The following is a 12,110-nucleotide window of genomic DNA, read 5'->3' on the forward strand; positions in this document are numbered from 1 at the left end:
GAGCTGATCGTGTTCATTGCGGAGATCCAGAGCGGTGAGGACACACGCTGGCCTCACCCAAAAACTGCCATCTGTCTGCGGTAAACAACATCTCCACGTCTTGTTTACTCCGTCCTGGTACGCGCCTGGATTATCCCAGCTCGCCATGTCAGCTCCACTCGACAACGCACCGACCAGCCTGAAACTTGACACTCAAAACCTTGCTTTATTTACCGTATTTCGCAATGAACGCGCGAACTTTGGGGTCGCTCAAACTCAATTCACTGCCCTCTGCATCCAGCAGCTCGCGGTCCTTGTTCTCCAGCTCCAGCTCCATCGCCTTCAACTGCTCGTCCAGTTCCGGATTCGTCAAGCTAGCCTGGTGGAATGGTGCGTGCTTATATAGCGCACTCAAGATCGTCCTCAGGTCGGTATCTGCTTTGCTTGTTCGTTCGGCAATTACATCATGAGCCGACGTCGCGGTGGACTCGTAGTGGCTCTGCAACTTCTTGCTCCGCTCAAGCTGAGCTTGTTGCAGAGTATCCTGCAGGCTTTCAATGTTGTCGTGACTAAATGATATGCCCGCATACCGAAGCGCGTCTTGCAGTGTGACCGGAAGGTCGAGCGTCGCCGTGGGCTTGAGCTTCACCATGGGGGTAAAAGCCGACGTGTCAGACCTCATGCGCTTCAAGACGGGCGTTCCAACCGGTGGGTGTGTCTCCGGTATACGCTTCGCTGCTGCTGCTTGAACATGCGCGAGTGCTTGTTGGAACTCGTCAGTGTCCTTTGTGCCAGTATTGACTATGTTGAGACGCTTGCCCATATACTCAAGGGTTGACAGCACCTGATCTGTTAGCAATAATTCAATGACACTTGAGATGTACTCACATAATTCAGCCAAGCCGTTCGTGCCTGTGTTCTGTCCCTATCCTTGCGCTCCTTCATCTCAGTCATTGGCTTACGTATCTCGTGCTCGACGACCATTTCAGCAACAGACGCGATCTCCGAGTGAAGCTCCTCCAGCTCAGCCTGCAGAGCAATCTTTCTCTCTTTGAGGTCTTCCTCTGTTTCTGCAACGCCGTTCGGGGAATTGCCCGATGCATTGGTGAGGAACACAGTGTCGACGCGAGCTTTGATCTCCGCCGCGCGGAAAGAGATAATAGCCTTGCACCACTGCTCCATCGACTTCTCGTCCTCGCTGACTTCAGGCTCGGTGACAATCTGCGATACCAGCTTAGGAAGTCGGCTGAGAATTTGATCGTCGGATGCAAAGCGCTCTGACAGGTAACCTTTGAGTGTTGACCTTTCAGAATCAATCTCTCGTTGGGCGTCGGTCATCTGTTCTGTGACCGATGCAACGATATCGTCAACCTACTAAAGTTAGCGAAGAACCATTAATGACATTTGGGACTTACAGAGACGTCTAGTCGAGTCTTTTCCTGAACCTCCTTCCTTCTTCGCTCGTTCCTTGCATGCTCGACGTCCAAGTTGGGCTTATCGAGAGCTTTAAGCTTCATCAATGCATCTTTCTGAGTCTCCAAAACTCGGCATTGCTCTTCAATCGCAGTAGTAGAACTCTTCAGCGATTCAATAGCCGCAGCAATTTCGTGGTCCAAGATAGGTCGGATGGGTTCACCGTCGCTTTCGTACTGGTGTAAGAGACCCTTCTTCTTCAAAGTCTGGTACCTAGAACTTCAATTAGCTTAGATCAAAACAACTAAACTGTGTACCCACAGCTCTAGCTCTTCTTTGCTCAGTAAAGTGTCTTCGTGGAGGTACTCGTCGACCCACGCCGCAGCTTCGTGCTTTGTATCCGCATCCTCGAACCCCAGAAGAATGTTGTCGAGATCTACCTTAAGGCCTCGTTCTTCCACTACATTCAGCAGATGGTGAGCTGCTTGTTCTTCTTCCATACTCCCCACTTCTCATTCGTGTTCTTGCGGTGTGGGTGTTTTGTGGCAGATGCGAAAGCAGTTAGATCAGCGACATTGAATACGGCGCGCCACACGAGCCACTCGCGCAGTCGCGGTCCACGGCACCCTTCGTGCCTTCCCAACGCGCTCGCGACTTAATCTTTGACTCCGAACCACGCCCTCCAAACCAGACTCCAACTCCCCAAAAGACAACCAAAATGCCTCCCACTGCTCTCGAACCCGTGATAACCCCCGAGCCTGCCAAAGAAACCGCCAAAGAAGCATCCATCCAACCCACCCCACTACCCACCACCGCCATGCCATCCAGCAACCCGACCCACGAAGAACACCAATACCTCTCCCTGATCCGCGACATAATCCAAAATGGCGAGCACCGCCCCGACCGAACCGGCACCGGCACCCTCGCCGTCCCCTTCCCACCCCAAATGAAATTCGCCCTCTCGCGCCCATCCAGCGACCCAACGCAACCACCAACCCCCATCCTCCCCCTCCTCACCACAAAACGCGTCTTCCTCCGCGCCGTAATAGGCGAACTCCTCTGGTTCGTCGCGGGCAGCACGCACAGCAAATCCCTCTCAGAAGCTGGAATCAAGATCTGGGACGGAAACGGCAGCCGCACCTACCTCGATAGCGTCGGCCTCTCCCACTACGAAGAAGGCGAATTAGGCCCCGTCTACGGTTTCCAATGGCGGCATTTCGGCGCTGAATACAAGGGGCATGCGGAAGACTACACAGGTCAGGGCGTCGACCAACTCGCTGAGATCATCGATAAGCTCAAGAATAAACCGTATGATAGACGGATTATACTGAGCGCGTGGAATCCGGCGGATATCAAGAAGATGGCGCTGCCGCCTTGTCATATGTTTGCGCAGTTTTATGTTAGTTTTCCGGGGCATAAGCAGGGGGAGGAGAGACCGAGGGGTGTGTTGCATAGTTTGTTGTACCAGCGGTCTTGCGATATGGGCTTGGGAGTTCCGTTTAATATTGCGAGTTATGCGTTGCTGACGCATATGCTGGCGCACGTATGCGATCTCACGCCGGGCACTTTTACGCATACAATGGGGGATGCGCATGTTTATCTGGATCATGTGGAGGCGCTGAAGGTGCAATTGGAGAGGGAGCCGCGCGATTTCCCGGAACTGAAGATAAACAGGGAGGTTGGGGGCAGCATAGATGGGTGGAAGGCGGAGGAGTTTGAGGTACTGGGATACAAGCCGCATGCGAGTATTGCGATGAAGATGAGTGTGTAGGATGTATACAATGTATGATGAATGTAGGAGCATGTCTCCACCACATGCCTTTGCATTGATACTGTACGGTTGCACGCTTCTTATACACTTTGTAACCTGCAGACACGCTACGAACGCTACAATTCCAACGTGAATACACTATATGCAGTGGCAAAAAAAATCACCTCAGCCATCCCCACAGTCGCCGTAGTCCCCCATTCATCCCCACCACCACCATCCCCCCTAGGAAGGCATCTCCTGCGGCTCACTCCTCGGCCCATGATTATGCGCATACTTCGTACTAGCCGGCAACTCACTCCTCACAGTATCCGAATCCGGCGCATCCACATACTGGGCATCCACGTGCTGCGCATCAACGTACTGCGGCGGCACAGCACCATACATGCTCTCTCTATTATACGGGCTCTTCTCTCCGTTAGCAAGCTTCATCGCCTTTCTCTTGCGCCACCAGAAGGCCGCAAAGCCGATTAGTGCGAGGGCGACCAGACCGCCGATTACCGGGCCTGCTATCCATGCTTTGCTGGGGGAGGAGTCGTTGCTGTTTAGGGTGGCTCCAGATGATGGGGAGGAAGAGGGGATCTCCACGTCGAGGAGGACAGCGTAAGTCGCGCCTGGCTGCTCGCTAATCACACTCGTAGTGTTCTGGAGGTAGCAATTGTTGAACCCGCCTTTCAATGTCGAGTCGAAGAGAATAGCTTTACAGCCCACGTTCTCCTCGGCGCAAGCATCCATACAAGCCGTAATATTCTGCGAATGCAAACTCGTAATATTAGTCCCCGGATTCAACCTCCCACAGTGCACTTCAAAGCCCTTCGCATCCGCCGTGCCCGCGGCCGCGGTATACGATTCCCGATCTGGACATTTCGTATCGATTTGATCAATTTGCGTCATGACTGCCGAGTGAAAGAGGATGATTCCCGCGCCTACGTCCAGGCTATCTGTGTATCCAGAATCATCGCCCGTCTTGAGAATGCAGTTGGCGAAACCGATTACCATGGTAGGGTTCCAGAATACGGCTGTGCAGAGCGGTTGCGAATCGACGCATATCTGCATGCATTCATCGAGGGACTCGGCGTGGTGGAACCATTGGTAGTTGCCCTCGAGATGGGGATACCCGTCAAAGTCAGCTACGTTTGCCTTGATCATCTGCCCGCAGTGCGTGGTGTATTGCATGCCGTGGACGCCGGGGAGGGTGTTGGTGGAAAGATCCTCGTGCGGACATGTTTCGTCGAAGCCGTTCATTTCGCTCCTCTCGATGAGGGCGGTGTACCGGTGGGGGTTTGGTTCGAGGAGATCGACGGTCGCGCTGCTGTTCTTCATGTAGCAGATGTTGTCGGGGTCTACCCAGAGGACGCCGAAACATCCTCCGCCGGGGCCCCAGAACCGTGAGCAGTGTTCTATGCATTCTGCGAAGCTGTCTAGTTGAATAGCTTCGGTTGGCGCGTCTGATGTCTGTTAACTCTGGTTCCTCTTGGAGGATATCGCGTGATCTGCTGCTCACCATTATTGCGTATGTTTTGATCACAGTATGTGGTGTAGTTGGCGCCGTTCAGTGTCGTAAATGGGCTGCCGCATCTCGCAGCACTGTATTGCCGTGCTTCGAGGGCGCGATTAGATACATATTCTGCTAGACCTGCTCTTGTATCAGTAAGCGTCTTGTTTACTGCCACATCATCTCCACACCTGCAAACATACTTGTAGGTGAAGCAAACGTCGTAGTCGCTAGCATCAGAGCTAATGAACTCCACATCCTCACGTCCAGCATATTAATATATCCCATAGTCGAAGACCCGTGCCTGTACAACCGTAGGAAACGCGACAACGTGGGATCCGGGGATCGTGAGTGTACGATACAAGGTTAATACAAGGTTAAACCAAGCTGTACCGATCAGGCACGTTGCCAATAGTAAGCCATGGGGCGAAGTAGAGCGGTTATTGAAATTACAACTAAGGCCTCCAATACATGGCATCATGATGGGGGCCAGAAAGTCTTCCTGTAAGACAATGCACCTCATGTTAGAGGTGGGATTCCGTTGAATCCTACGACATGGCTTGAGGGCGCAGCGTGCGGGTGCATCTCGAATCATTGGGAGGTTGGGATTCGCCAGGATTATGAGTGGTGTCGACAAGAATGACGATGTTGTGCTTGGTCAACGCATCGTTAGGCGCGTGACGATGAGCCAAGAGGTGCAGGGCGTTTGCAGGGGCTGTGATGTATGATCCACTTTAACCTACGAACGCACCAATGGCGGATGGCCTCGTCGACGAGCTAGAGAAGGCGCACTGCGCCTTGCAGAGAACAACAACTGCGCACAAATGTTGATGTACGAAGTTGTCATGTCTCACACGCAGTGCTAACATGGGAGATTCTAGGAATTGCCCAGGGTTGTATGTTTTCTGCCCACGTGTTGAAACCTTTATAAATACGCTCTTTGTGTACTAGCAAAGGAACGTCGCTTTTATAGGACTAGCCTTTTGGTGTCACATGTGCACAGCTTCAAATCCCCGGTTTTTGCATAACAACGGTTTGTAGTAATAGACTATTTGTAGACGTAGTAGAGTTTCTACTCGCTAACGAAGTAATACAACGATAATAAGGTCATAGACTTTGCGGACGACTGTTAAACTAACTTCCACTGTAGTAGGATACCGCAGTTCTGAACGCGTTCGTAATCGTCTCTAACGTGTGAGTATGACAGCCTTCCGGCACCTTCACGCTATCGAAGCGATCCTCAATCCAAGCAAGATAGTCATGGACTGTGACCATCGAGGCACCCAAGTGATCGACCTCCGGGTACAAAAGTAGCGACACACGAGACTCTGGGAAAGCGCTGCAAGTGCGGTTGAAGTCACTCCTGGTGTTGACTGCGTACACCAAAGCGTCGGCGATGCCCTGAACAACAAGCATAGGTGCAGCGAGAGCGTGCGGACCAGCGCCATTGTAGCGCTTTTGCCAGTCGACAACATCTGGATGCTCGTACCAAGTAACCTTCTTGAACATCTGTGCGCTGGTGAAGTTGCCGTATAATGCGTTTGCAACAAGAATACAGCCTTGATTTAGAAGTGGAAGCAGATCGAGAGCGGCATCCGTAAGGTAGTCTTCAAGACGGAAAGTGTGAGGAAAGAGCAGTGCGAGCGATTTCAGAAGTAGGATGGCGTTGGCATCGCCGAACGGCCCTCCATTGGCTCGTCGGATAGACTCAGGGAAGAGGTTAAGAGGACGGAGCGCGGGTGCAGCGGAGACAGAGCCTAGGAACTTTCCTGCCTTCAGCAGCCCTTCTTGGTGATTGTTCACGAATACTCCTCTTCATCAAAATCACCAAAGATCCAATGCTCTTCGAGCCTCGCTCTTTCTTCGTTCGACTCAGCTAAGTCAAGCGCGGCGGCCTTGAGCTTTCGTTCACGTTGCCTAGTCTCTTCGTACTGCTCTAAGGGTACCCATCCCTCCGGGCCGATGCCAACAACATCCCTACAGGTCTGGAGCTGCTCGTCTGCCTCAGTCTGCGCAGTATGCAGACGCTTGCACTCGGTCACCTCGTCTTCTGTGAAAGATATCGGACAAGGAACCTTCGAATCACCCCTTGCGCTTGATTCTGGGGCGGTGATGCGCGACCAGTTCTCCATTAAATAGATGAGGTCAGCTTTCAATGTGACGTTATCGCCTTCCCAGGGTTCACTCGCGTGATCAAAGAGTTTTCGTCTTATTATGCTGAAGTCGTGGGCTAGGGCGTTGTAATGAACCGAGTTTAGTCGTGCAGTCTTTGCAATATAGTAGTAGTGCAGTTGACGCCGTCGTAGGAGCACGGCCTGCTCGAATTGTTCCCTCTCGCTTGAGTCGTCGAAATTGGGTGGTAATTCGGGCACTTCAAGCGATTCTGAGATGGCGTCACCGTAATTCTGGAGGCTATTTGGGATACCGCACTGCAGAAAGAGCGGGAGTATTGCACAGTGTTGCCAGTCGATTAGACCAGTGATTTCAAGTTTATCCGAGACAATTACATTGTTTGGTTGGAGATCGGGATGCCGTAGTGTCGGTCGGGCAAGAGCTTCGCTGTCATGCGGAATGAGATAAGGCGCAATTTGCAAGTATCTCTCCAGGCTGGCAAGATGATCCAAGGGCGATTGCTTTTGATAGTTGTAGATTTCTCGCCGTAGATGTTGGAAGGGGTGAAGCGGTCGACCGAACTTCGTCAGACATGCGATTTCTTTCTTGGCCCCAGCAATAAGTGCCGATGTTGGATCTCTATCTTTGGAATAATTAGTTGAGATGGCTTGTAGCAGATGGTCAACAAAACGTGGATCTGGCTGTGTAAGTGGAAGAGCTAGCACGTACGTGGTCCGCGATAAATCTGAAGATCGCCCCGTTTCCCATACCACATGCGGAGCCTTGTGTCAGGACCAATGCAAAAGTCGCCATCGCGGGCAGATTTGGCGATAGGACCCTCGAATTTATCGAATCCAGCTGGCAAGTCCTTGGTGTGATACAGACTACCGCTTGCCTGAAACTCAAGAGCAAACAATTGAGACTCCAGCTCCACGAGTTTAGTGACGACGGCAATCCGAGCCTTTTCAGACAGGTCAAACCAAACGTCACCCAAGTTCGTGCCCCGGATATACTCCATGAAGATATATTCGGTGCCAGCAGCGTTCTCCGCTGTAGCTGAGTAGCTGTAGACCTTGGGGACAGGTATGCCGTGTAGACGGAGGAAATCCATCGTCGCAACTTCACTGGCTACGACCAGGTGCTTCGGCTCTGTAACCGGATAAGGGATGCGTCCAACAAACTGGAAGCCGTCACGCATCGTGATCAGAAAGGTTCGATTGAAACCCCCTTCAGCTAGTTTTTCGAAGGAAGTCACGTCTTCTACGTTCTGATTGACAGCTGCGGCCGCGAAGCGCTTGAACTCTGATACATCGAAGACGCGTCTCCGTTCAGAGTGCTTCGAGGCATCATTCCAACTTCAGTCCATGGTCAATATGAGCGACGGTTTTGGTAGAAGGGTTTGACAAACATCCATCGGCCTGATGTGTATTCAAATAGCTTAGCGGGTTCGTCCGTTGAGTAGTAAGCCAGAGAACGAGTCGGTTTTGAGCAGAAAGCTCTGGCTTTTGGAAACTGTACCGTCCGTGGGAAAAGACGACAGAAGCCATCTGTGAATAGGCGACCACTTGTATTCCGGTACAACGCCATAACACAATCTCGCAGTGGAATGGTGTAGCGCAAGGACAAGGATTCAGTCGCTGCAGCGGATGCGGAACAACTCAACCGAAACGCTTGGATTACTTGGCATGCACTAATACCGATAGCGCAAAAACCCCATCGAACGGGAGACCTCGGGAGGAAAAGAGGAGGTTGGAAAGTGAGAACTCTACGCGCCCGCACGCGGGACGGGACTGAAGGGTTTCGTTGTGCTTACGCTCATCTTCACCTGCGTGTTGCCCTTGCGCGAAGTTGCATCGAGCAGCTAGTAGATATCGGCACCGTACAGTGAAACCTCTGCGGCATTCCCTGGAGTCATTTTGCGGTCGTAAAACATCGTGGAAATGTGATCGTGGGTCGGTGGTTGTCGCAACTTCAGAGCGCCTTCCAAACCACGCTTTGAAGGATCGGTAAGCAAAAAGCCTCGGCAGGGCGTAACAAGGCTGAGCGCAGGGTCATGCTATTTTCGCCCTGCAGGATCCCACTACCACAAAGGTGCGGCAGGCTTGTGCCGTGATCTTGCTGTGTAGTCTATGTGCGATGCCTTGGATGTGCACATCGTTGGTGTTAGGTCGGGCAATAACTTCACATGTGTCAAGCCTAGAAGTCTGTTGGACATCACCAACGTCAACAAAATATTGCGCGATCACTTCGCTCGAGATAAGGTAGTGATGGAAAGAAGTATTGCATTACCACGCTGCTTTTATCAACAGCGAGTTGGTATCTGATGCATCCCAAACGCCAGCCATGATTTTTCCCACCTGCAAACACGCAATGCAAGAACGCATAAGACTCCACGCTTATCTGTGGCTGGTCTTTCCGATACCACGCTTTCCTGCAGTCTAGATAACTGTTAGCAACTGTGCCGAGAGCAAAAGGTTTCAGAAGCAAACTTACCAAATGCTTGATCAAAGAACCAGTCTGGTGCCTATCGGCCTCACCCTGTCTGGCCATCCTGTTCATCTTCTGCTGCGACAGCTTCTGCAGCCTCTCGGCCTTGGAAGCGGCAACCTCATTCGTAACACCATCATTCCTCCTGTTGGTGCTCTGGCTGCGGCCTCGGCTCTTAGCACGCGCAAGCATAGCAGCACCAGGCGTATCGACCTCCATAGCATCGCCACCAGGAGCCTCTGATCTTCCACGAGCCAAGCTGCGGCCTCGCGCCTCCGCCTTTGCAGTCGTACGCTCGACAGCCGCTGAGGGATCGTAGCCGAGACTCTCCAGATGTGTCTCCATCTTTGACATTTGCATGGCCTTCTTGGTCCTGGGAATGACGGCCCTGTTCTTGAGACTCTTGCGCATCTTGGCCTCGTTCCGGATGAGTTGCCTCTTCTCACGGATGAGCTCTGCCTTGTACCTGATGTCCGCTTCCTCTGCGTCTTCAAGGTCGTCGTCGGAATCGTAGAAGCCCTCACCCTCCAGCTTCTCCTCCTCGGCTTCGAGCGCAGCAAGCTTGGCCTCGATGTCAGGGTCGATGAAGTCGTAGACGTTCTGGCCCTTGAAGACTTCAGGAATGCGGTCGTGTTTCCACTCGTCGTTCTCGAGCATGTAGTTCTTGCGGAGATCGATGTTGTACACACCAGCTCCACCGTCTGCCTCCTCCAGATCACGCTCAAGGAGCGGCCTGTCAGGGTCTTCCTTGTCGTACTTCTTCTTGTTGAGCACCGCCTCTGGGATGGAAGTCTCGCGGGTAACGCCGCCCAACGGCTGGGCAACGTGAATACGGCGAAGCAGCTCACCGAGACGGCCAGAAGGCTCGCCGGCGCTGTTGGTACCGGCCTTCAGCTTCTCAGCGTTACGGGCAGCGATCAAGCGGTCGCAGACCGAGTTTCGCACAGCCATGACACCCTCAGTCGTGTTGCAAGAGAGCTCAAGCATCTCAACTTCGCCGGACTTGAGCATACCCTGTAGCTGTTCCTGGGTCTCGGGGTCGAGCTGGTTCGGGCGCATAAGATCGATCTTGTTGATGACGATGGAGATCAGCTTGTTGGCGAACAAAGGCTTGATGTTGTTGAAAAGAGCGATTTGCGAGGCAACGGAGTAACCGCACTGCTCGCTGAGATCCATGAAGTAAAGAATGTGGGCGCGGAGATGGGCAATAGCGCAGATCGACTGATGTTCGATGGTGTTCATGTCTTCGAGCGCGTGGTCCAAGATACCGGGAGTGTCAACGGCCTGGAACCGGAGCATCTTGTAGTCGAAATGTCCGACGTACAGACTCTTGGTGGTGAAAGCGTAGGGCTGTACCTCGACATCGGCCCTGGAGATGGACTTCAAGAAAGAAGACTTGCCGACGTTGGGGAAGCCGGAAATGACAAGTGTGCGGGTGTTGGGGTCGATGGACGGAAGACGACCCAAATGCTGCCTAACCTGCTCAAGGTAGACGAGAGGGTCCTTTAACCTCTTGCAAATGGTGGCCATACGACCCAGCGCGGCCCTCTTCAGCTGCTTGCACTGGAAGAGAGACTGTCCGTACTTGAGAAGACGGACATAGTCGCGCGCAACCGTCTCAATCAGCGACTTTGCAGTCGAAAGCTGACCAAGCGCAATTCTGAAGTGATCCGCATCGTATAGGGTGTTGAGCAGATCGCGGTGGAACGGGTGGATGTCGGCGAGGCGCGGGAAAGCCTCGATGGTGGTGGAGAGGCGCTCGGTAAAGGTTTCGGAGGTGTACTTGACTTTTCGCGTGTAGAAGGCTCGAATTCTGCTGATCTTGAATCCAGCACGAATCTGTGTCGGCAATCTGATATTCAGTCAGCTTTGTCATCCTTTATGCGATATGCATTGCGCAACCGAAGTCGCAAAGCGCCGGGTGGTAGAGGGAAGGCGCTTTGCGCAATTGTGTCGAGGAAGGTACCTACCTCCTCTGGGTCCTGGAAAGCACGATGTCCAGAAACTCCTGGCTCGTGGGCACTGCGGGGATATCCTTCCACTGGGTCTTCATTTTGGCGACTGCGGGTGTTGATGTCGTGTAAAGCCGTCTGCGCGTTGGAGAGACTTCAGGGCAAAAAAGTTCACGACGCTATCGATACCGGTGGGGAAAATCGTTCGCCTCGCCGCCGCGCTAGTCCCGCATCCAATGCTAGCGTCGTTTGTCCGGGCAGTTGCACCCATCCATCACCTGGCACGCGCCTGACAACACCATGGCTTCATTTCCTAATCTGTTCCTCAAGGCCGCGCAACAAGTTCGATTTGCAGAGCCCCGCGATCTTATGCATTCAGCAGAGCTGTACCGCATCTGGAACAACTGACGACTATGAATACATGTATACCTCGGCGCGACTAGTATTGACCGCCGGCCTGATCCCAGGGCAGTAACATCTGGAGCGGCTGATGGCGCGAGCGATGCCTCTCGTGTCCGGGCGTCCAGCTTCTCTTTCTGCTTCTACCATCTCGACCATGTTCAGATGAACTTATGATGAACACTACGGTGAAAGAGGTTGTCACCCGCTGTCAATTGCCCAGCTGCGCGTGGCTCGCTTCAACTAATTTGACAAACCTCACCAACGTGCCGCCTCTATTGCCGGATTCGGATCTTTCAGGCATCGGAGTGAGTATGAAGTCTCAGCATCTACCAAGTCGACTAACCTCCGGGCGATAGGTCATCTTGGGATTCTCAATTTCAGCATATCTAACATTGCTCCTGCTCATCATCCACTACATCACCGTCCACAACGTCCACCCAACAAAGAGCACAGTAAATACCCACATCAATGCAGTCGACCACCAGATCTTATCATTCATACG

The 12,110-nt window shown here is 52.8% G+C and overlaps 5 protein-coding genes across 5 annotated transcripts; 1 reads left to right on the top strand and 4 right to left on the bottom strand.

Annotated features, from left to right (window-relative positions):
- Positions 1 to 205: 205 nt before the first annotated feature.
- On the bottom strand, positions 206 to 1,892 carry J4E93_009274 (uncharacterized protein; the record flags this gene model as incomplete). The annotated part of the gene is made up of 4 exons (XM_049347168.1): positions 206 to 823; positions 868 to 1,350; positions 1,395 to 1,665; positions 1,714 to 1,892. The coding sequence occupies 4 exons, from the start codon at positions 1,890 to 1,892 to the stop codon at positions 206 to 208; spliced, it is 1,551 nt and encodes a 516-aa protein (XP_049195732.1).
- A 218-nt stretch (positions 1,893 to 2,110) lies between these two features.
- CDC21 (thymidylate synthase) lies at positions 2,111 to 3,163 on the top strand (the record flags this gene model as incomplete). The annotated part of the gene is made up of 1 exon (XM_049347169.1): positions 2,111 to 3,163. The coding sequence occupies one exon, from the start codon at positions 2,111 to 2,113 to the stop codon at positions 3,161 to 3,163; it is 1,053 nt and encodes a 350-aa protein (XP_049195733.1).
- A 222-nt stretch (positions 3,164 to 3,385) lies between these two features.
- Positions 3,386 to 4,667, bottom strand: J4E93_009276 (uncharacterized protein; the record flags this gene model as incomplete). Its single annotated transcript, XM_049347170.1, has 2 exons — positions 3,386 to 4,615; positions 4,665 to 4,667. The coding sequence occupies 2 exons, from the start codon at positions 4,665 to 4,667 to the stop codon at positions 3,386 to 3,388; spliced, it is 1,233 nt and encodes a 410-aa protein (XP_049195734.1).
- A 1,122-nt stretch (positions 4,668 to 5,789) lies between these two features.
- J4E93_009277 (uncharacterized protein) lies at positions 5,790 to 8,181 on the bottom strand (the record flags this gene model as incomplete). The annotated part of the gene is made up of 4 exons (XM_049347171.1): positions 5,790 to 6,442; positions 6,484 to 7,410; positions 7,497 to 8,103; positions 8,176 to 8,181. The coding sequence occupies 4 exons, from the start codon at positions 8,179 to 8,181 to the stop codon at positions 5,790 to 5,792; spliced, it is 2,193 nt and encodes a 730-aa protein (XP_049195735.1).
- A 982-nt stretch (positions 8,182 to 9,163) lies between these two features.
- On the bottom strand, positions 9,164 to 11,307 carry NOG1 (Nucleolar GTP-binding protein 1; the record flags this gene model as incomplete). Its single annotated transcript, XM_049347172.1, has 3 exons — positions 9,164 to 9,205; positions 9,261 to 11,106; positions 11,225 to 11,307. The coding sequence occupies 3 exons, from the start codon at positions 11,305 to 11,307 to the stop codon at positions 9,164 to 9,166; spliced, it is 1,971 nt and encodes a 656-aa protein (XP_049195736.1).
- Between the last annotated feature and the right edge of the window lie 803 nt (positions 11,308 to 12,110).

This window comes from Alternaria ventricosa (genome assembly GCF_023758065.1).
Source record: "Alternaria ventricosa strain BMP 2768 chromosome Unknown scaffold_20, whole genome shotgun sequence".
Classification (NCBI taxonomy): Eukaryota; Fungi; Ascomycota; class Dothideomycetes; order Pleosporales; family Pleosporaceae; genus Alternaria; species Alternaria ventricosa.